Raw genomic sequence first — 24,351 nt, 5'->3', positions numbered from 1 at the left:
ATTACAAAAGGGCCTTGTACAAAACAGGAACAAAGGCTTGTCTAGTGAAACAAACAGGACAGTCTTTCTTGCTGACACCCTCCAGCGAGCTAAAGGTTGTATTTGTAATGTGAAAATGTTTCCGCAGCTGCAAACTGAGCCCTCAAAATCATAAACGGCTAAAAAAAAAAAAGGACTACTCAACTGCACTAACCGTGTGACCGAGACAGGATTAATAACAACACATCCCTGAAGTATCAATGTTGTCTCATTGAGAGATTAGACAAATTATATATATATTATTTATATATATATATATACATTTTTTTTATCTAATTAATTACATACTCTGTGATTAATTAATCTAAATTAATTGAGTACATAATTTTTGCTGTGAAAGTATTAAATATTTCAATTCAAATGAATCAATGCAGGGTTTTTCCTGGGTCAAAAATGGTCTTTGGTGGTGACAGACATGGTCATCCACACAAACAGTAAAAAGTGCCCTACCCACATGATCTGCGAGCCCGATACTGACAATAAAGTACCCGTCACTCTCACTGTAATTCTTTCTTGCCGTCTTTGCAAAAAAAAAATTTCATAGCTTTGTAAGAGAAGATGCTTTTTTGCTAAACCTGAAAAGTATTAAAAAGTAGCATTTAGAAGTTATATTAACTAATAATGTAATTTTCTACCATACACAACTGAATGCACCTAGCTAACAACAACTTGCTTTGTTCTGGTTTCACCTCACTCCAGTCTAAACTAACTGATTTTATAGGTAGGCCTAATTTACTACACATTGTCATTTAAATAACCTGAAAATAATGTGGATTATTAAGGCTAATTTTACTAACCACTCTTGCTAAATGGGGTAAGCACACTTATGTTCTCATTTCAGAGTTGTTCGAGTAAATGATTCACAGTGTGGACAGATCAGTTGTTGTCATGATTTATTAAAATGAATCTGTTCAAATGAGTCATTAGGTCGCGAATCAGACATTAGCGGACGTTAACGCGTTGCGTGCCAATCGCGACTGTTATTAGGACATCGCAAAAGATTTGTCAACACAGAAAACATTTCACCACTGGATAGGTTTTTCTTTTTGTTTACTGAAAGTGTGGTTTATGCGTGCAGGGCGCCTGTCAGAGAAGATGAGGTGACGTTCTTTTGAGCACTATTCACACCCAGCGGTTATTCAGGAAAAACGTTCTCCGAATGCGTCTCGTGAAACATGGATTCGGTCTTACAAACTTTTAGCATTGTGTCAGTTGATTTAGATTATTATGTGTGAGGTAGAGAGAGTGCAAAGACGTTCTGTCCGTCATTTCCTTCCTTCATTTTACAGTCGAATGGTGACTAGAACGGCTCCAGGTTCAAAGGTCAATACAGAATGAATTAATCTGTGTTTTTTTTTTTTCATTTTTTTTTTTCTCAGATTAATTAATCGAAATTGACACGTTATTTTGACAGCCCTAATATATATATATGTGTATATTTTTTTATATATATATATATATATATATATATATATATATATATATATATATATATACACACACACATAAAAAGTATATAATTATATCCAATCTATATATTTAAAGCTGCAGTCCGTAACTTTTTTTGGTTAAAAATGATCCAAAATCAATTTTTGAGCAAGTACATAACCAGCCAGTGTTCAAAACTATCTCATTATCTTGTCTCGATTCACAACGGTAAGCTTGTAATAATGTTTTATAATAAGAGCAACATGGTGGATTTCTGCGGTGCGTTTCTCTGTGAGTCATTACGTCACGTCCGTAAACAGAAAGGAAGGAGTTCCGTCCAGGATAGTCGGTTGTGAGGATGCTGCTTTTAGCGGATCATTTATAGCCTTTTCTCACAGCAGCTAAATAATTAAACGTATCATTTTGATGGCGGATTGTAATCCAGAAAGATCCAAATGACAATCATCAGTGACAACTGGAGATTCACTCGTAGTCAAAAAGCAAAAGACTTTGGACTGTGGAGTGGCTACAGAAATTGAAATCTACAGGTAACGCTAATACACACTAAATACACACAATCCCACAATGTTGATGTTGTTAACATTAACAATTTGAGAACAATATAACAGTAATAATAATTTGCATGGTTTGGCATGATCCGAGCTAAGCGATCGTTAGATTTAATCATCATTGGCAGTGTGATTTATTGTAGGCCTAATGCTTTTTTCCTCAGTTGGTCAGAACAAAAGTGCCAGACATGTTACTTACTTGTTCAGATGATATTTTCCAGTGAAAATTCTTATATTGGTCATATTTTCAAGACATAGAATCTGTGATTCTGAAGTTCAGTATCCACACCGGTGCGGTGACTGACAGCAAACATTAGATTCATCTGCGCTGACGAGCCGTGCCGAGGCACAACGCACGTACAGATAACTGTTCTGCATATGACTGCAATTGCAGGCAAGAGATGGCGACAAAGAGGAAAAATCGTGCACTGCAGCTTTAATAAAATGTCTTTTTTTATTGATATTTAATATTTTATTTATAATTATTTTGTAATTTTTTTTTATTAAAAAAATATATTTATTTGTTTCAAAATTTTGGTGTTATTAAGAAATTAAAATGATCCAGGTGGAACCAATTTGGGTTTCAGATCTGGACCATGATCCATTATCTGTGACATGTGAAACAGGCCGATGCTTACTGAACACAATAAATCAATAAATGAATCTTTAAAACACCTTATCAGACGTAAAGCGGTTTAATTAGCATTTATTTGAAATGCTGAAACACCTTTCAAGAAGGTAAATGTATGAGCCAAGAAGCCAATCTGTGCAGCAGTGCAGTTCTGAATGCAGATATTATTTCATAATTATGCCTCCCAGAATCTAAAGAAGGGATGAGCAGAGTTTATTTGAAACATAACTGTGTTCGCCCAGTTAAAGTACTGAAAATATATAACAAAAACACATCAATATTTCATCCCTGTACTTTTCAAAGAAAAGGTCAAAATGTAGCCACTGGTTCATACACTGTGTTTTAAGATTTTATCCAAGGTTTGTGTGTAGCTTAAAGCACTTCACTTCTGTTGTTTACTTCAAATGACATTGATACAGTTTGCAATAAATGAAAAATGATTGCATGATTCATGGCAAGAAACTGTAAGCCCTCCTGCATGAGAACCTAGTTTCAGCAGTCTGTTCATGTCAATAAGTCATGCTTTAAAAGTGTCTTCAATGTCTTCATTTAACCCTTCAGTTCTCCAGTGTCTGTGTGCATTTACACCTACACCCTGATCATCTCCAGTAGCTCCTGGATCTTTTTGGAGCTCTAGATTTATTTCTGCTCATCAGTTCAAATCTACCATTACTTTAGGGTGCGTTACCATTAGTAACCTGCCAGTTGAGTACATGCGCATTAATAAGATATATCATTACCTGCAAAGTCACCGTGTGGCTCGGGCTTTGCACATAAAGCTCCCGGGTTGCACTGACGCTTTATGCACCCCATCCATATTAAAATCTGAGCTTGACTTATATATTCACTAAGCTCCACTCTGGGACTTGGACTGAGTTCTAATCAAACGGATGTGGACTTCTGTACTTCCTCGAAACCCCAGAGCGTTCACTCACTGACTGGATCATGACTCCCTGCTTTACTGCTTTTGTTCTCTGCAGCAGCTAGAGCTCGTAATTACAAACCCAACAGAGAGAAAACTAACAAAAGGAGAAATGTAATAATGGAGGCGGCACTTTACATATTCATCTCATATTTGCCTTGGGAGCTGGAGAGATTTGTGTGGGGGTGCAAGCATTGTGGAGAAACTTTCTTCAGGCACTGCACAAAGAGATCATTTGAGATTCCCATTGTTATCTTGAGCTTTTCATCAGCTTTTTACTGGATATACATATGGCGTAATGTAGAATATTGCAGTCGGCGGTGTAGTGAAGACAGTTAGCTAGGTTGCACCCTTGTCTTGGCTCATAATAATTAGCGGCAGGCAAACGTACGGAAGCGGCAGCGCTATACTGCATGAAAATACTGAAAAAGAACAACTGGGTCAATGATAAATAAAAGTCCCCAAGATGAAGAAAAGGGAAAATCTCATTTAAAAAGCATGAGCCAAGCTATTAGAAATGTAATCTCTATATTCAGCTTGGTTTCATGGTTTGGGAAAACTTTTATACAATTTCCAACAAAAGATAATTTTACTGATTTTAAAATCATCATGTGGTGTAACCTTCAAATAAAAAAAGTAATAATGTTTCCTCAAACCTAGCAAGAACGTGTATATTTATTTATATACTTACTTACTTATGAGAAGGCAGGTTAGCTCAGCTTATAAAATATCACGAATATCTAATGCCCAGTATCACAGACAAGGCTTAAAGGGATAGTTCACCCAAAAATGAAGATTCTGTCATCATTTACTCACCCTCAAACCTGTATGAATGCCTTTGTTCTGCTTAACACAAAGGAAGATATTTGGAAGAATGTTTGTAAGCATGCAGATCTCACCCCATTGACTACCATAGTATTTTTTCCCTACATTTTGGGGTGAACTATCCCCTTTAAGTCTAGTCCCAGACTAAAATGATGTTTGAGCTGTTTAAGCAGAAAGCAACTTGCATTGCCATTGTTTTGTCTCAAAATGCACACTAGTAATGTTTTTTTTAAGGCACATTCATAAAAGCTACTTAAATGTCCTAATTACATTAAGACCTACCCCTGACTTAATTTAAGCCCCGTCTGTGAAACCAGGCCATTGCGTTTTTGGGGAGTCGCACCACATGTCATTTGAGGAGGCAAGGGAGGCAGTGCCTCCTCAAAAAGTTGGATGATAAAACAATCCATATTACAAAAATAAAACAATGCAAATATTAAAAAATATGGCATTAAAATATGTATAAATCAAAAATTTTTGTAAAGTAACACTGTCCAACAGCGACACCAGCAGGTGAAGTTACAGCAGGAGTCCGTATCTCCCTTGCCTCCTCTGAGCCCATTGACTTATAACAGACCCCCTAAAGCGTGCGCTGGGTTTGGTGGGGGATAATTGAGAATGAATGGGGGGAAATCACGTGAGAGGAGTATATATAATTGGATATGATTGGTTCATGCGATAAATGAATCAGCCTGAATGAACAAAATGATGACGTTAATGGGAAGACTAATTAAAAAGCAAGTAAACAACTCACCCACTTAGAAATCACAGCTTTTGTCAAACATGTCAAACTGAAAATATTACTGATTACTGTGAGGGTTTTTTAGTGAGCAATCAGCTTGGCGAAATTAAAGGTATAGGCTACATCTTTGTGACTTTGACCGGCGTTTAAAGAGCTTGATGACTGATGACCTGTAAATAAGCTAAATATTAAAAAGCTGAACATCAGTTCACAAATAAAATATATTGTTTCAATTATTACTGCCTTTAGTTACTATTTTGCAATAAATGTAAAAATGCTTAAAAAACAAAAAGCGAACTTGATGAGATTTATTCTTGTTTTCAATAAATAGAACAAAATTGTATTTGTTTTCTTTTTTTATAACCAGGAAAATGTGACACTTTTTCCCTGTGTAAGTGTAACTGTGTAAAGTGTAACATTAAGTATGAATGGGACATGAATTTACATTTAATTTATATTAAAAACAAAACAAAAAAATTGCTTCCTCATTTCAGAACACCACTGCACGCCGCTGAAGCTGAACTAACCTTGTCATGAAAAAGGTCAAATTATCTGATATTTTAAGACACCTTGACACATGAACATCTGTAGGAAATAATACAATATTACACTTTAAAAGGTTATCTTCTCAATTTCATTTTTTTTTTTTTTTATAATATAAGGACAGCTGTACCACCCTGATATTTTTTGCTTTATGCCTGAAAAATATACTGTATATAATAAAAAAATTAAGCCATCTTCATCACAGAAGAGGTGTTTTCCAGTATAAACGAATTGCATTTCTAATAGATTTTTGTACAAACTAATATATCCAGACAAAAGAACAAAACAAGCATGTATGTCACCGACCCAACTGGCTGTTATATAAAAGCTCTTCAGGCATCATATCTTCACTATCTCTCTGAAGAAAGTGTCGAGTATCGTTGTACGAGCAGCTGTCTTCTGTTTGCCAGTTAGTACTTCACAGCAGCAACTACAGCCTCTCAAGGCATTAAAACGTACAATAAGTCACAGTAATGGGTTTCTAATGTTGTGCTCCGCCTGCTCTGTTGGCTAGCTCACCACATAGAGAATAATGCCGAAGGCTACTTCTGTTGGCAGTTACGCGCTGAAGTTATCAGCTGTAATCTGAGCTTTAAGGAAGGTTTCTGCAGTCTTCAGGCTTGACATCTTACAAGATGGCACCCTGGTGGTTATACATCTACACAGCAGGCCTGCATCCATCCGAAAGGCTCGAGAGCAGCTTTTTCAAACTCAGTGATACATCATTTGTGAAAACAGCAAAAAGAAACAGCAGAAGTCTGGGAACGGCTGATATAAATGTATGGATTTAAAGATGGATGAATCTCTGAACAGCAGGTACTGCAGCCCTTTCAAGTCGGACACTAATGTCCCTGAAATATGATAAAAGAGCGCTGTAACATTTACTCGCAGCGATATCCGAAAAGGATTCTGTGATGCATTTTGGAAAGTCTCTTTTGCGCACCTGTGCAAAACAAACACATCCGTGTGGGTTCCATCACAATTGACAACGGGAAAGTGGTTCGCAGAGTGGTACTTCCCACACAAATAGTGTCATGCGGATAATCGACCCATGATTCCAACTACAAATGTGGCCCGAAGCAATTAAGTCAGCATGACTTGCTGCTGACACACAGAGAGTGTGACCTTTGCATTATTCTGGATACAATAGTTGCATGAAAAGGGGTGGGACAAAAGTAGGGAGACTTCCAATCAGGAGGGCAATTGGAAAAGGTGATCATCATACACCGAGGCCCATGAGGAGACCTGTTTGTGAGCACCTAATTTCACGGGTATCTGCGGAATAATTTGCATCGATGCACACTCGCGCTGACATGATTGGATTAGCCAGTACATTTAATGAGATGTCTTGGCAGTGGCCGGAGAGTCAGCAGTCATTTCTACTGACGGCCATTGAACAGTGAAGACTGTCTCTCTTTTCAGAACGCATTAGTACGATAACCCGAAGCATTCGCAGCAGATCATGAGGTAAAACTTGCGTCAGACATCGTCTCGACACCTATTGAGTGAATTTCATTGTCACATTCATGTACTGAGTAAATGTGTTTGATATGGTTAAACACTCCCACAAAGAGCTCAGCACTGCTTACTGATGGGTTGCCAGTGTTTCTTTACCTTTTTCTCTTACAGTATGTACCACTTCCACTTTGCTAAAAAAACAAAATAAAACAAACAGAAAAAAAAACAGTCCGATTTGATAAAAGTAGAAAAGTTGTTTTAAACCATATGAAATCAACCTAAATACAAAAAGTACATTTCTAAGAACATGTCACATGTCACGACGCAAGGCGCAGCATAAGTGTGTTTGCTAGTTTGCAGCCGGCGCATTCACGTTTTCCCGCTCAGCGCCACGTCCTTAAATTAGTAAATGCATTTACGCCAGTTAGTGCGTCCATGGGCGTGCTGGTCTAAAAAAAGAGGTGTGTTCAGGTGCGTTGCCGGCGCATTGCTATTTTAAGGAGCTGAAAATAGACTGCGCAATATTTTTTTGTTAGCGCGCGTTGGTAGAAACTGCGCCTCTGGGCGCGTCCACAGTGTGTGTTGACTTTGCTTATTACACACAGGGATGCGCTTCACACAAATATGCCAAATATTAAAAACAAAAGGATTACAGTGTAAAAGAATATTATTGTGTAGGCTACATAAATATAAAAATGTAATGATCAATAGTCAGTGCGTGTATTAGAATTAGGATACCTATTTTCAATTCAGCCTATTACTACTTATAACGGACACAATCACTGCTAATTCATCCCACGCCTTCTTCACCTTGGGAAGCTTTGGTGGATTCCTGCTTGTCCCGTAGATGATCTGCTTGCGCGCTTTAACTTCACTTGAAAAGCGTTCAGCTTTTCCGCCAACAAATTCCGGCATGTAAATAGCAATCCGCCATGGCGCGAGCGCATCTCGCTCTTAAAGGGAATGGGAGATGACACTCTGATTGGTTTATTGAACGTTACGCCCATTACTCATTAAGAGAATAGGGACAACCCATTTCAAAAATGCGCCCCGGCGCACGGACCGTTTTTCCGTCGTTAAAATAGCAAAAGTGGATTTGGACACGCCCTGAATGCACCTGCGCCGTGCGCTTTACACTTTGCATTTAGATCGTTAAAATAGGGCCCATGGTCTCTGAGTTAATCATCATTGTGTATTTAGTTCCTCAATTAATTTAGTTCTTGGTCTGGTATGGTTTCGTTTGCCTTCTTTCCTATGGACTATTTGAGCTTGACTAAATAAATACTTTTGTTTTGAACCTTTTGCATCGTGATCATCTTCATCTTACCTGAGATCTTTTCATAATCGTGGACACTCTTATTCGTCATTGTCCCTAAAAAATTACATACAGTGATTCTTACAACATGATTTTTAAAGAGGCCATTACATGGATTTTTTATTTCCTTAAGGTTCACTTATCTATACACCCGGCACAATGCAACGCCAAGCATGACGCAAGTGTTTTTTTGGTAGTTTCAGCCCGACGCAGTTATCATTTTCACATCCAGTGCCATGTTGTTTAAATAGCAAATGCACTCACGCCCATCTGATCGCCCACGGGTGTGCTGGTCTGAAAACAAGGTGTGTTCAGGTGCATTGTTGGCGTGTTGCTATTTTGAGGCAACGGAAAACGACTGCACCATTGACCAACTGAAACCTGGTTTAAAGTCAATGGCACAGTATTTATGTATTTATTTATTTTTTTTGTTATTTAAATGGCACATTAGTAACACACCCATTATTTATTAACACTCTCGGGTCGGTGGTCACTTTTTTTTCTAACCAGTGTGAAAGAGACTCAAAATACTCTTTAAATGTTGCACATATAATTAAGAGTTATACACCATTTTAATCTGTGGAATATCTTCTTTTATTTGTGTACACTCAGAGTAACAACAAAATGTTGTGCTTTTTGTAAAATAAAGAAAACTAACATGATGCGTGATCTGTCGTCTCCCTCTGAACGAAGTCCAATCTGATAGTTCTCAGAAAATGAACTGTAACTTAGTGAATACTAATGACAAAAAAATTAGACTTATGTCTAAAAAAACGTTAAGATGTCAGGTTTTAAATCGTAAAACAAACATTCTGTGTTTATGTAATCTGTATGTAAAGAGAGCCATGTCAGAAGTCTGTGATTCAGCTCATTATCCGCTAATGCGGCCACGCCCACGGAGTCAGCGCTATTCAGAGGCAAATTCAGAGGCAATACATGCATTCATCGTCTCAATCGTGTATTTATTGTCTTGAAAAGTGTTTTGAATAGCCATAGTTAGCAATCTCTGGCCTCTGTTAGTTCAGTTATTTCCTGGATTGCCTATTCTTCTTCAGTGCTCAGGCATTTGTGGACTAAAAGTTTGTCTTCTCAGGTGAGAATCACCCATTATACATGAGGATTCACGCCTCCACGCATACTGTGTTTCTTGACCAAAGATGTTTTAGAAAATTTAAATCTCTCTATTGTTTTATATGAACAAGCAAGCAGCATAATTTTTTTTATTTACCTCATTTTGAAGCAAAAACTCTAGTCTACAACCTCAAATACCCAGAAGTCTTGTGAACAAAGATTTAATATATATTTTTTGGCTTTATTTCAGTGACTTAAGTTTTTAGTTTTTTCAATAACCACGCATAAACATTATTCCTTCAAAAACACAAACATGTACATACATGTTCCTCACATATTATTGTAGCCTAGTTTGTGCTGAATACAGTGTAATGACACTTTTTCCATTAATATGTTTATGAACAACTGAAAAAAGCACAAAACTTCTCCAAGGCCCCAAAAATCCTCAGACCCCTGAGGGTTAAGAGACTACGTACAACCCTTTTGGACCCTGCACCTGGCGCGCCAACCATTTTTTCTGTTGTTAAACTAGCAAAATAGGGTTCGGACATGCCCTAAGTGCACCTGCACCATGCGCTTTAGACCATGCGCTTAGATCTTTAAAATAGGGCCCATTATGTTAATACATTTTTTTCGCACCATCATTCTGACCCTCTGACTGAAATGATCAGTTTTTAAGGCTCAGCTCCTTTCAGGCTTTTCAGTAAACGGCCACTATTATGATTGGCTAACATCACTGCATAGGAAGCAGAATCAATGCCCAGTCGCCATTGCACGTGAGCAAGTTTTAAGAAAAAATTATCCATATAAAATGAGAAATAAATGAATCTAAAAATCAGAATTTACAGACAAAGCATTATGAAATCATTTAATTTTTTTTTTTTAACAAAAGTTTATTTACAAACTCTCCATTACACTGTGCCTCATTCACAAAACAAAATACTCCGAACAAACATATAATCCTCTGACGTGATCCAGGACAACATTAAAATAAACCATCCTCTTTTTTGCGACACTGGGATCGTTCTGAAGAGACGCAAATGAGCTGTTTAAACTAGAGGTGTCAAAGCAAACATCCTAGGGCTGCAACAACTATTCGATAAAATCGATAATAATCGATAATGAAAATCATCGACAACGATTCTCATTATCGGGTCTGGTCAGCGTGCACAGAAAACTTCTGCCAGTCAGGTCATATTACAGCATTCAATAACGCATTTCTATGGACAAGATGCATGTGCGTGCTCAGCGCAAAATGTTCATTCAATCTGTAAATGTTAGAAATTCACGCAAGCATTTCCATTTTACATAAAGGCTCGTCCTGACAGTCTGCGCACCCACGACAGACAGACAGAATGCAGTAGAGATGGATATTCAGCGCAAAAATATTCATTTTGCTCAAATATTTGTTGTATTTTATCAGAGTAGTAACTGTAAAGGGAGAACTAACTGAAAATAAATGTAAGACATTTCTTATAGCCTATATTTACAGGATAAAGAAATGACAATAAGAGGCGATTGTGTCCAGAGTGAATGTGTGTGTTCCTGCAGAACATTTATCTTCCCTGTTGGTTAACACTGAGTTTGTGCTTTTCTTTATTATCTTAATTACTATCTTAATTTTTAATGTGGAGATATACACTATATTCATATATACAGTGCTTAAATTTATTAGACCTCTGCCACCCAGTATAAGGTTTGTGCCACAGCTGCCCTAAACTATCAGTACTGGTGATTACTAAAATAATTTTTCATGTTTCTGTAATGGTTAATCCACCAGTAAGCTCTTTAGTCACAGCAGTATTTCTAATGCTACACTATAATTGTTATCCATGAATTTGATTTTACTATTTCACAAGAAAGGCAGGAAAAGTAAAGCACCCTATAGTTGCTGTTGTTTTTTTTTTTGTTTTGTTTTTTTCAGATGCCCTATTACAGTGAATAACAACAGAGATGTGTGAATAATGACTATTTAGTTGTTTCAGTTTGGTTGTCTAATAAATGGTAATAACATTTTTAGTTTTAAACAAGTTTTTGATAGATTCCTAAAATATTTGTGTTCTCTTTATTATGACAGAGTAGTCTAATAAATTAAGCACTGTATGTTTTCATAGCATTCAACTGGCATATTTGCTTGAAGTACATTGGGCATGATGTGCAATAGTGTGTTTTTTATCAATAAAATAAAAAAAATTATTATCCGATTAATCGCAAAAATAATCCTCCAACTAATCGATTATCAAAATAATCGTTAGTTACAGCCCGAGAACATTCTTTCACTCTTCCATTTGTCCTGTTGTGGACAGACTCAAGCGTATGTCGTAAGAGTATGTCAGAAACTGAACACGTATCTGTATACTGTATCAGTGTAGACAGTGTACGTCATCCAGTGTAGGTAAATGGGCCAGTGGGCGAGGCCTATGATGCAATGGTCTATAACTATTCGCCGATGTCTTGCTCTGAAGGCAGTCATATACAAATGCATTTACCTGTGTGACTTCACAGATCACCTCATATTAAAACAAGCCATTTTGTTTGTGATTTTCAAACTCATGCTGATGTAAACAAAACGATCTTACTCGTACTGACTGACAGATCCGAAGCGCGCGCACAAAAACGCCTCAGACAGCACATGATCCTGATATACACATATACACAGATTTACGGTATTTCAAAATATCTGTCTTGGTGAGTTTTCACGCAAACATTATCTGTTATGTCTTAAGTGAATATTTGGTTAACTGTTGTGGAAAAGCATCTGATGTGTAACATTATATTAGATCTGTGCGGTAAAGTAGGTCTTAATATATAGACTGAGTTTTATTAATGTTAATCAAACAATTGTGGTATCATGGAAAAAAAATAAGTTGAATATATATTTTTCCTTTAGATTTTTGGTTTTGTCTTGGTTTGTGCTCTATTGACTTCAAACAGGTGTAGCTCAATCAACAAATTATATATCATTTTGAAGGTTTTTTAATAGAGAATGTAAAAATAACAATAACTAATTTTTGAAAAATAGATCATTGCAACTCATTTTGCCAGCATGGGTCACAAATGCTTTGTTTATAAATAAGGAGGACGTTTTAAGCAATGAAACTTGCAGGATGTTTTAACCCTTAAATGCATACCTCGGGTCTTTTGTGACCCGGGACGTCATTAACTACCCTCCTCCTCGTTCATTTTTTAAAGTTGGACATCAACCTTCTTGGTATTCCTCAATCAATTCATTATAAAGAATATAACAAGAAAAAAAATCATAAAATTATAAAAGAATGCCTATTTTTGTATTCATTTTTTGTAAAAATTGTATAGGGTTGCAAACGACCCGAGGTGTGTATGAGTGTACGAATATTTTTTCTGCACAACAATAATTGAATCTTAGATGACGGAATAAGTGCGATTCACCTTTATTCCACAAGGTGGCAATGTCTGATACACAATGCTGAAGTGACGACTCATTTAGACAGAAAATTAAATAATAAGAAAAACATGAAATGGCTCAGCGATTTACTGCAGAGCAAGTACTGAACGCAATCAAATATGACTGTAACTGTTACTGGATTGATCTGGTGAAACTGTTAGCGATCGAAATATTGATTTTGAAGATGTTGAAAATGAAATAGTTTTGAGAATACGTTTGAGATCGCGAATGGGCTCATATTCGTGACCTCAAACATAAAACTAGCCCATATTTGCTGAATTTACTGGAAAATGGGCTCTGACGAGGACAGTGATGATGGCATAAAACATCTGCTCAAACTGAGCGCTTTCAAGCTCCAAAAGGTAACAAAATACGATTTATTTTATTCTTCTGTAATTGTTTATCTAATATCAGAGGAGTTTTATATTATCGCGACAGATAGAGATCCTTCCGTGTTAGATATAGATCTGGGTCGATAAAGACCCGAATATGTAAGAATGATTGGCGAAACAGTCATGCATTTAAGGGTTAATGGTACAAAGAGCTGTGTTTACACTGCAAGTCTTAATGCACAGATCTCTTTAGACCATATATGATTTTTTGTCCCGCCTCTTTACATTCACTTTAGACATGACTGGTATCCAATATCTGAAAGCCCAAATTTGATTCTGTTGGAGATCACTTTACTATGCAACATGGTTGACATCCAGGTTTGAATGGCCGTGCAATTAAAATTATATACCTAATTCATGTTGGGTGGCCATGATTACTTGCCAGAATGGATAAGTTAAAAGCTGACATGACTGTTTGCAGTGCAAAATTTAACTTAACTAATATATACAGGAAAATAACAGTTTGTTATTTTATCTACAGTTCTTTTAGATCTAATGTTCAAATAAAGTAGCACCGTATGAATTAACGAGAGAGAGAGAGAGATTGTGAGAGTGAATTATCTGTGTCTGCATGTAACAGTGAAGCTGTGAGTTTAATTACAAAAGCAGTGAAGTTATCATCTTGTTGCTGAGAAATATAATGTAGCTTTCAGTAGTGAAGCTGTTTTATTTACACAATTCACAGGGCAGAGGTTGAAAACCACTTTCTATGCTCCTTAATGTTTCTGTGTGTGTGTAATTTCTTGCCTACAAAGTTTCCACCTCAATAAAAAAAGCTTTTGGTTTTAGTGCGAGCACATAAAGGCAAATCTGCTTTATTATGTTACATTAAAAAGCTATCTTTGTGAGCAAACGTTTTGCCTTCAACTTGTGATGGCTTTGGGAATCGAATATTCATGAATATTCATGTTTAGATCAGATGTCCAGATATCGGATGTGTATCTGATTTAAAACCACATTTGGAAGATGCTCAGAACAGATGCGCAAAAAATCGGATCTTGTGCAGATTTTTGTTTACACAACAAATTGTGAGTAAGATGTGAGTAAAAAAACAGATTTTTATTTTGTTCCAGTGTGAACACAGCCTTATATGTCAAAAGATCAAGGCAAATTTGATTTCTCATGCCATGACCCCTTTAAAGCTTCTGTGCTTCAAAACCTTTTCTTTGTAAAAAGTATGTTGTTAACAAGTTGCTATATAAGGACTACAAAGCAAAAACTCTAAATCCCACTGAAAGCTGTTCAAGTAGCACCGCTTGAGAATCACTGGTGTCACTTAAGTGATTAATCTCCTAATGAAGCTAAAAAGAAAGAAGTTTACTTTTCCAATTAGCGGGGTGTGAGGAGCAGGTTTTTGTGCAGTCATCTATAATGGAGACAGCAGGTCTCAGAGATGCAGTGGCATCGTTCAGACGCTGGGATTAATGAGTTGCTGCTGAATTAGGCTGCTGAGAAAATCTGCTAAAAACCTGCTCTCAGAAGAGCAAAGTGGCAAAGGAAATGCCTTCACAGCTCACCAGGACATCCAACACCCACACTCTATTTACACACACCCAAGGGTGCAACTGCTCAGTCATTATGGGGTATGTATCACCATTGCTGGCACCCACCAACAAGTTACTCATATAAAGTAAATCTGTCAATGCTACTGGGGAAAAAAGCTCCCAAAAAATTATTTTTCCTGGAGCTGTGACAAAAGCTCATGGCAGCTAAATAAGGGTCAAAAATTGAGAAAAGGGACCTGTGAAAACTTTTGGCTTTCTGTAGTCACATGTGCAATGTAATTGACTAATGCTGCCTTCACGTGCTATCGGAATTTCCTGCTTCCCACTTCTGAAGTTGTGATTGTGAGCTTGTGGCATTCAAGTGCTTTGTTGTTGGACAGAACAGGAATCATGGAAGACACCAGGTTTATTTTCGCTTATTTATTGGGAAAATCTTATTAAAGCCAAAATATTTTATTATTTAGTCTCTCATTCACTGAAAATCATATAAACATTCACTGTGCTATCTAGAGAGTCAGCTTATCTAGCGAGACAGTTCTGGAATTTGGGTCAAATACAGTCTATTGTCACTGTGCACATACAATATGCTTCAAATGATTATTCTTATAAAAGTAAATTTGAACTACATACGAGGCAATGTAGCTGTTATGGAAAAAAATAATACAGAATAGTAGAATTATCCCCAAGATTCCCAGTAGTAAATACGACTTTAGAGAGTCCAATTTTAGGAAACTCATTATTACGATTATACATAATTACATTTGCTGAGTGGTTTTAAGTTTTGTTTAGAAGTTACAGTAGCCGCTTTGGGCCAGTGCGAGCCAGGGCTTTCAACGAGCCAGGCTAGGCTAATAGCCTCGGACCTGTAGCACCGAGCCCAAAACTATGCTGCATTTCCACCGTCGGGCCAGAAGCTCCGCAACACTTCACTAAAACAAGCCTGTAACACCTCGCTGGACAAAAACCCATCATTTTTCCAACAAATACAAGTTTTATCAGAAAACTAATCAGAAAGAAATCACCTTAAAAACTAGCAAGATCGCAAAACAAACATGATAAAAATGGCCGTTTGTTGGCATTTTGTTGTTTACTTAAATATTTAAAACCCAAGAATTGATGTTTTACCACAGTTTTATGATAATAAGTGATAAATTGATCATAATGAATTCATTTTTGTCATGATTAAACATTAGTCACAGAAATAAAGTGGTATTTACCGTTATTTCACAAAAGAAAGAGGACACATGTCGCGTCTGTTTCTGTTTATTTGTAATCATAGTGTCACGGAATGGCACAGAGACAAGAGGGTTAGATCCAAATGCAGTTTTAATCGGGTAATCCATAAACGTAATCAGACAGGCAAGGGTCAAAATCCACAGATCAGTATAAATAAAAATAAGAAAACACAAACAGAAGCCAGTGACCATAAACGAAACCTCGATAACAAAAGCAGAAACTAACCAGGTATAAATAGACAGACACTTATGATCAAACACAAAACAGCCGAGTGCAATGACGGGATAATGAGTCCAGGAAGTGGGTTATGGGAAATGAAGTCCAAGTGTGGTGAGGAACTAGTCCGGGTTGGAGTGCCCTGTAGTGGCCAACTAGGGCATTCTAACATAGGACAGTATGTTTACATCACATTTAGAAACAATGATAATTTCTACAAATTTTCCACCAAAAATACGACCTGAGGAGCTTTAGCAGTCTCTCCTGTGACAGTCCCAACAGTTATATTTTCAGTCTGAGAAACAGAGGAACCTCCCGAAAAACGGGAGTTGCTTTATTTTATGACATATGTGGAGCTACATGTGGATATCAGACAGTCCGGTAAGAGACGAGACATACTGACAGATAAAATAAATACACGATTGTGATAGCCTATGTATATGATTTGTCTGATTTTTATCAAGCAGTCATATTTACCATGTTTAGCGTGCATAGTCTTTTGCATCGCATATAAATATTTCTGCCTTATATGGTAATCAGAATCCACATCGGATCACAAACAGAAGTTATTTCAAACACTCGCTTCTGTCTGAAAGTGAGTTTTGAGCTAAAATGATTTTAAGTCTTTAATGCTGATGTTAGCTGGTAGTAACCTATATGAAATCATCCATGGCATTGTCGTCTCCAGACTCACATAAACACCTTCTTTGTTGGTAGCCACTCCCTCAAGAGTGAGCTGGCCCGCTTTGGACCAAGGTATTCGGCAGGCCAAAAGACCCTAGCCATTGGCCCTGAGGAAGCCCCAACAAGGCACGATCAAGCCCCGGAAGTGACAGTGGAAATGCACCTGGCCCTGGCACTAGCATGCCCACTTAAGGCCCGACAGAGGAAACGCAGCTAATGAGTGCTTCCAAAAAAAACAAAGACAAACAATTTTGCATGGCATTTATGGCATTGTTTCTTAAAGAGTATCTCTGAGCCTTGAACTACAAAAGAATTACAGAGGGTTTGCGCTGATGCAAGCTTTTATTAAATCTGGCCCTAAGACTTGACTGTTTCCTCTAAATGGAGGAACAGTGAGTTCTAGAAGCTTTACTGAAAATAAATGAATTCTCATGTGAGTTCGGCTGAATGTAATGTGAGCGATGGTTGGAGTGATTGGTTGGCTTGCTTTAAGTTGCTTTAAAAAAAATATGCATATTACATTCTCAGCTACATTTCAGTGATAGAAATAGATAAAGTGGCTTCGGTGCACAATATAAATATTTTGATGAATCTATTCTTGCAACAACACTCCTGTGGCAGCTGACTCGTTGGCACAGCTGTGGGGAAAACTCTTTGATCTTCATGTTTCATCTTCCTTGATTATCCTTTCCATCTTTTCCCAAAAAAAAAAAAAAGCCTTATGAATACACACTGCCAAATGTTTAAATATTTATCTACACAATGTACAATAACGCAGAGATATTATTAGTGGAAGATTTGCTTTTTTTATTCTCAAATTTAAGCTCTTTGTTGTAGTTTACAATGGAAGATGAATGTGACGTGATGAAGCACATGAACATGTTCTACATCTAAAATTAGCAGCACGTATTTACAGTTCTTAAGATTTAATCACTTCGAATCTGTTTATTAGGAAGATGACTGCCATATGGGCAGAGAGAAAATAATCAAATAATACTCTTCCTGCGTGCCTTCTGTTGTGAGATTTAGCTGACAAACAATTAGATATGAGCTGTATTTTAGGATAAAGCATTCAAATTCACATCAAACTGTTACTAATTGTTACTAAACAGGGCTGCGTTCACTAGAAATACTCAATGTCACATGAAAAAATGTGAAAGAAAAAATAAAAATTTATACATTTTGTTCTTCAGAAAATCTAACAATCTGGGGAAAAAAAAAAACAACAAAATAATTTTTCACCACTAGAGGTCACCTATTTAAAACAAAGCTTAGCTTGATGACGCTGACATTAAGCGTGGAATCATGGGAGTTGTCATCTTCACCTCACAGCCAGTAACTCAGGCAGAAATCTTGTTCATAGATGAGATTATTAATGTTACTGTAATATGAAGCAGAGCAGGGCAGAGAGCTGTGCAAGCAGAAACGAGGCCGCTGGAGTGATTGCTAATGAGAGACGAGTGCTCGAGAGCAGCAGAACATTTATTATGCTGCAGTCGCCGCTTCCGCTTCTTCCGGGCATGAGTATGTGAGGTAATCATAGACTGTAAAAAAATATGGACGTAGTGACCGTGACGTCACCCATAGAGTTCTGAACAGCAGTTTTGAAGCGAAAATGAGGCCGCGGCCATCTTAGCTGCGCGTCACCGCACGTCACTCCCGGATAACTGAAAATGGGCAAAGAGGCGGGGAGGTGGTTTGAGCTGATGTGATTGGTTGCTGAAACCACGCCCGCCTAGCTCGACGTGACCACGTTATCAAGCAAAGGAGCTATCTATCTAGATACTATCTAAATTATTAATAAAGATGAGTTTTAACATCAGAAAGTTCTAAAGGTTTACTGTCAATTTACGGTGTTTTTTTAAAGATATAGATGCTCCAACACCAGTAATTTGTGTTGGGTGTGCAAATAACAACATGGAAAATTAAAATGGGACTTCATACCTTTATAATGGAAATCGCGAGATGAATCCAATCTGTGGCATTTGGGTAAAATATAAATGTCCATTGCAAAACAAAAAAAAACATTTCACATTTTGTCACAGACACGCCAGGCTCCACCTCACCACAGTACCCACGCACTCAATCACCAGCTTATTAATCACCGCCACCTGCACCTCATTCACTCTGCTATCACCAGCACTACAAAGCCACCACTCTCACACACACTCACTGTCCGGTCTCGTTTGCACTACGCCATGTATATGCTTACCTTAAGGACTCCCCTTCAACATACTTACCTGCTCCAGCGATCTCCTTCATCTCCTTCGTCTCCTGGTCCCTTCGTGTGCTTACCCATCTGTGTGTGTGAGTGTCTCCAACGTCTCCCTCCATCTCAGCTCAACTCCTGGATCCACAAACCACACAAGGACAGTATTACTTTATATTCATCTCTCAAGAACCTGATAACAGCCATTACCACTCTGTGTTCCACATATTGTTCCAATAAACTCACCTGGATTGCTTTTATCTCTCTGCCTCCGTGTCTATATCATAACAGAAGACCGGACCATAACAACTAACGGCATGAGTACAAACGATCCATTCCAGGAACTCGTGGACGTGCTGCGTCGAGCACTCACACCACAGCCCTCAACATCGTCATCCCACAACACGGCTGTCTCCGCACCCACCAGCACCACTCCTTCACCTGCATTCACCGCCAGTCCCATGGCCAAACCGGCGCCCTACTCTGGATCGGCGGAGGAATGCAGCGGATTTCTTCTCCAATGTGAGCTGGTCCTGGAGATGCAGCCGCACCATCTACACCACAGACACGGCTAAAATAGCGTTCATTATTTCACAACTGCAAGGGAAGGCTCTGCAATGGGCAGATTCGTTGTGGACCCAGAAAGGCCCAGTCGTCCAATCCTATTCGGCGTTCGTCTCCCACTTCCGGGAAGTATTCGGGAAACCTCTGACTGATTCCTCGACTGGTGAGAAACTTTATAATCTAAAGCAAAGAAACCTATCTGTTAACGAATATGCCTTGCAGTTTCGAACGCTAGCCGCCACCAGCGGATGGGACGAGCAAGCCCTCATCACCACGTTCCGTCAGGGGCTGGAACCCTCCGTGCGGCTGCATCTCGCTGCATACGAGGACTCCATGGGATTAGAACGCTTCATCCAACTCGCCATCCGCGTGGGGTCCCGTATGCAGTCGTGCATTCAAGAACACCAGGGCCAGTCATCCACCACTAACCTCCTCCGTCGGTCCGAACCCGTCAGCTCCCCAGAACCAGCCAACGAACCCATGCAGATTGATCACTCACGTCTCACCCCTAACGAAAGACAAAGAAGGCTGGCCCTGAATCTCTGTCTCTATTGCGGAACAATGGGGCATAATCTCTCCACATGCCCAATCCGTCCTCCTCGACCCGTGGTGAGTGCAATATTTCCCTCCATTCAGAAAATGAAACCACTCACTACAACTGTAACTCTTACTGCTGCTAACATCTCTGTTCCAGTGGTGGCGCTCCTTGATTCAGGGTCAGCCGGAAACTTCATCTCAGGCACCCTCTGTAGACAACTCAACCTTAAGATCTCTCCTTCACCGACGAGCTATCAAATCCACTCCATCACGGGCAAACCCCTAAGCCGCAGACACATCCGTCACTGCGTGGGCCCACTACAACTCAGCATCGGTATCCTGCACACTGAACACATCCATTTGCTGGTTCTGGAGGAATCCACCGCTGACGTGGTTCTAGGGCGCCCGTGGCTGGAACAACACAACCCCAACATCTCCTGGCGCACGGGCGAAGTCCTGAGTGGGGCGATCACTGCTTCCCAGACTGCTTCCCAGCGCTTCCTGTTCCAAGACCTCCACTCTCCAAGTCTCTTCTCGTGAATGCCACGTCCATCGAGAGCCCTGTTGAGAAGCGCTCCGTGGATGTTCCCCCTGACTACGCCCCCTTCAGCGACGTCTTCTGCCCGCAACGCGCCTCCAAGCTTCCTCCACACCGGCCATGGGACTGCGCCATCGATCTGCTGCCGGGTGAACCAGTGCCCAGGGGACGCATATACCCCCTGTCCATACCGGAGGAGAAGGCCATGGAGGAATACATCAAGGAGGCACTCGAACAAGGTTACATCCGCCCGTCTACTTCCCCTGCTGCTTCAAGCTTCTTCTTCGTGGCAAAGAAGGACGGAGGCTTGAGGCCATGCATCGATTACCGTGCACTCAACAAGATCACCATCAAGTTCCGATACCCACTTCCCCTCGTCCCAGCGGCCCTGGAACATCTCCGCGGTGCCACTGTGTTCACCAAGTTGGACCTCCGCAGCGCGTATAACCTCATCCGGATACGTGAGGGGGACGAGTGGAAGACCGCCTTCGTCACGCCCACTGGACACTACGAGTACCTCGTGATGCCGTATGGCCTGGTCAACGCCCCCTCCGTATTCCAGGATTTCATCCACGAGGTGCTCCGGGAGTTTCTCCATAAGTCCGTTCTGGTTTATATAGATGACATCCTCATCTACTCCCGGAGCTTGGCCGAACATCGCCACCACGTTGCGGAGGTCCTCCAGCGCTTACGGCAGTTCCATCTCTTCCTCAAGGCTGAAAAATGCTCATTCCACCAACCCTCCGTCCAGTTCCTGGGGTACGTGATTGATCACAGTGGCATCCGGATGGACGAGGGGAAGGTCTCCGCCATACAGTCCTGGCCCACTCCTACCACCATCAAAGAACTCCAAAGATTCCTAGGTTTCTCCAATTTCTATCGCCGGTTCATCAAAAACTACAGCACAATCGTCAGTCCACTCACCAACCTCCTCCGTCACCAGCCCAAGTCTCTGTCCTGGTCTCCATTAGCCACCGACGCCTTTGAGACCCTGAAGAAGGCCTTCACCACCGCTCCCCTCCTCGTCCACCCTAACCCGGACCTCCCGTTCATAGTAGAGGTGGACGCATCTACCACCGGAGTGGGAGCGGTCCTTTCACAGCAGCAGGGGACACCAAGTAGACTCCATCCATGCGCCTTCTTCTCCCGCAAGCTCAACCCGGCGGAGGTCAACTACGACATCGGTGACCGCGAACTCCTGGCCGTCAAGCTTGCCCTTGAGGAGTGGAGGCATTGGTTGGAGGGAGCTACTCACCCATTTCAAGTCCTCACTGATCACAAGAATCTCGAATATCTGAAGGCCGCAAAGAGACTCAATCCTCGCCAAGCTCGCTGGGCTATGTTCTTCTCTAGATTCAACTTCTCCATCTCCTACCGTCCTGGTTCAAAGAATACGAGAGGCTGACGCCTTATCTCGCCTCTATGCTCCTGAGGAAAAGCCCGAAAAACCTGATACTATTCTGCCGGAGTCCATCTTCATGAGCCCCATCCAGTGGTCCGAAGAAACCATTCCCTCCGCCAATGCCTCCACACGCACTCCGCCGGGTTGCCCACCGGGCTTGCAGTACATCACACGGACACGTCGCACTCCACTCCTGCACAACGTTCACTCTTCACTTGGCACTGGTCACCCGGGGGTCAAGGAGACCCTCTCGTTGCTCAAACAACGCTTCTGGTGGCCCAACATGGCCAACGACGTCAGGAGAAGTACGTGCAGGGCTGCAGGGAGTGTGCCATCTCCAAGAGCCCACGCCATCTTCCCACCGGCAAGCTCTTTCCTCTGCCCGTTCCTGAGAGACCCTGGTCACACCTGGGAGTGGACTTCGTCACCGATCTCCCCGAGTCTGACGGTCACACATGCATCCTGGTGGTGGTGGACCGCTTCTCAAAGTCCTGCCGTCTGATACCCCTGGAGGGTCTACCTACCGCCATGGCCACCGCAGAACTAATGTTTAATCATGTTTTTCGCTATTATGGATTACCTGAAGACATCGTCTCCGACAGAGGACCCCAGTTTGTCTCACACGTCTGGAAAGCCTTCTTCTCCCTCCTGGGTGTGACCGTCAGCCTATCGTCTGGATACCATCCTCAGTCGAACGGGCAGACGGAACGGAAGATCCAGGAGATCGGCCGCTTCCTGCGTACCTTCTGTCACGGCCACCAGAACTCCTGGAACCAGTACCTGGGTTGGGCCGAGTACGCACAAAACTCTCTCCGCCAAGCCTCAACGGGACTAACACCCTTCCAGTGCGTACTCGGCTACCAACCCCCGATGTTCCCCTGGGACGGGGAACCCTCCAACGTTCCGGCAGTCGACTACTGGTTCCGGGAGAGCGAGAGGGTGTGGGACTCAGCTCACCACCAGCTGCAGAGGGCCCTGCGCAGACGCAAGATGGCAGCCGACCTTCGACGCTCCGAGGCTCCTGTCTACCAGCCGGGGCAGAAGGTCTGGCTGTCCACCCGGGACATCAGGATGCGTCTGCCCTGCAAAAAGCTGAGTCCCCGCTTCATTGGCCCGTTCACCATCCTTCGGCAGATCAACCCCGTCACCTATCGTCTCCAACTCCCGGCACAGTATAGTAGAATCCATCCTACATTTCACGTGTCTCTACTTAAACCTCACCACCCTTCTGTTGTTCCCTCCACAGAGCCTGACGTGGCAGCCGCCGAGCCCCCCTTCCACTTCTCCTAGAGGAGCGGCACAGCCTACGTGGTCCACGAGATCTTGGATTCCCGGCGCCGTGGTGGTAAACTCGAATACCTCGTGGACTGGGAGGACTATGGTCCCGAGGAACGCTCATGGATTCCCAGGAACGATATCCTTGATCCTCTTCTGTTACAGAACTTCCATACCAACCATCCAGACAGACCTGCCCCACGACCCAGGGGAAGACCACCACGACGTCGGGGTCCGCGGCCCTCAGGAGCGGGCCGTGGGAGAGGGGTACTGTCACAGACACGCCAGGCTCCACCTCACCACAGTACCCACGCACTCAATCACCAGCTTATTAATCACCGCCACCTGCACCTCATTCACTCTGCTATCACCAGCACTACAAAGCCACCACTCTCACACACACTCACTGTCCGGTCTCGTTTGCACTACGCCATGTATATGCTTACCTTAAGGACTCCCCTTCAACATACTTACCTGCTCCAGCGATCTCCTTCATCTCCTTCGTCTCCTGGTCCCTTCGTGTGCTTACCCATCTGTGTGTGTGAGTGTCTCCAACGTCTCCCTCCATCTCAGCTCAACTCCTGGATCCACAAACCACACAAGGACAGTATTACTTTATATTCATCTCTCAAGAACCTGATAACAGCCATTACCACTCTGTGTTCCACATATTGTTCCAATAAACTCACCTGGATTGCTTTTATCTCTGCCTCCGTGTCTATATCATAACACATTTCTTCTGAATGATCTGCTCTCTGTCATCGTTCTTCAAGAAAGGATGCAATCTGAGCAGCGATCGTATCTAACAAACAAATGAGCCTGTGTC

The 24,351-nt window shown here is 41.0% G+C and overlaps 1 protein-coding gene across 12 annotated transcripts in view; it reads right to left on the bottom strand.

Annotated features, from left to right (window-relative positions):
* Nucleotides 1-24,351, bottom strand: part of LOC137021752 (copine-5) — a 349,050-nt gene that overhangs the window by 87,675 nt on the left and 237,024 nt on the right. Inside the window, exon 39 of one of the 12 annotated variants that reach the window (XM_067388639.1) lies at nt 17,667-17,694. The exons of the other annotated variants lie outside the window; for them this stretch is intronic. Coding sequence (XP_067244740.1) covers nt 17,682-17,694 — 13 coding nt within the window. The 3' untranslated portion in view covers nt 17,667-17,681. Of the gene's footprint in view, nt 1-17,666; nt 17,695-24,351 lie in introns of those variants that run through there. 12 annotated transcript variants of the gene reach the window in all.

This window comes from Chanodichthys erythropterus, chromosome 6 (genome assembly GCF_024489055.1).
Source record: "Chanodichthys erythropterus isolate Z2021 chromosome 6, ASM2448905v1, whole genome shotgun sequence".
NCBI lineage: Eukaryota > Metazoa > Chordata > Actinopteri > Cypriniformes > Xenocyprididae > Chanodichthys > Chanodichthys erythropterus.
This window is presented reverse-complemented; position numbering and strand designations above follow the sequence as displayed.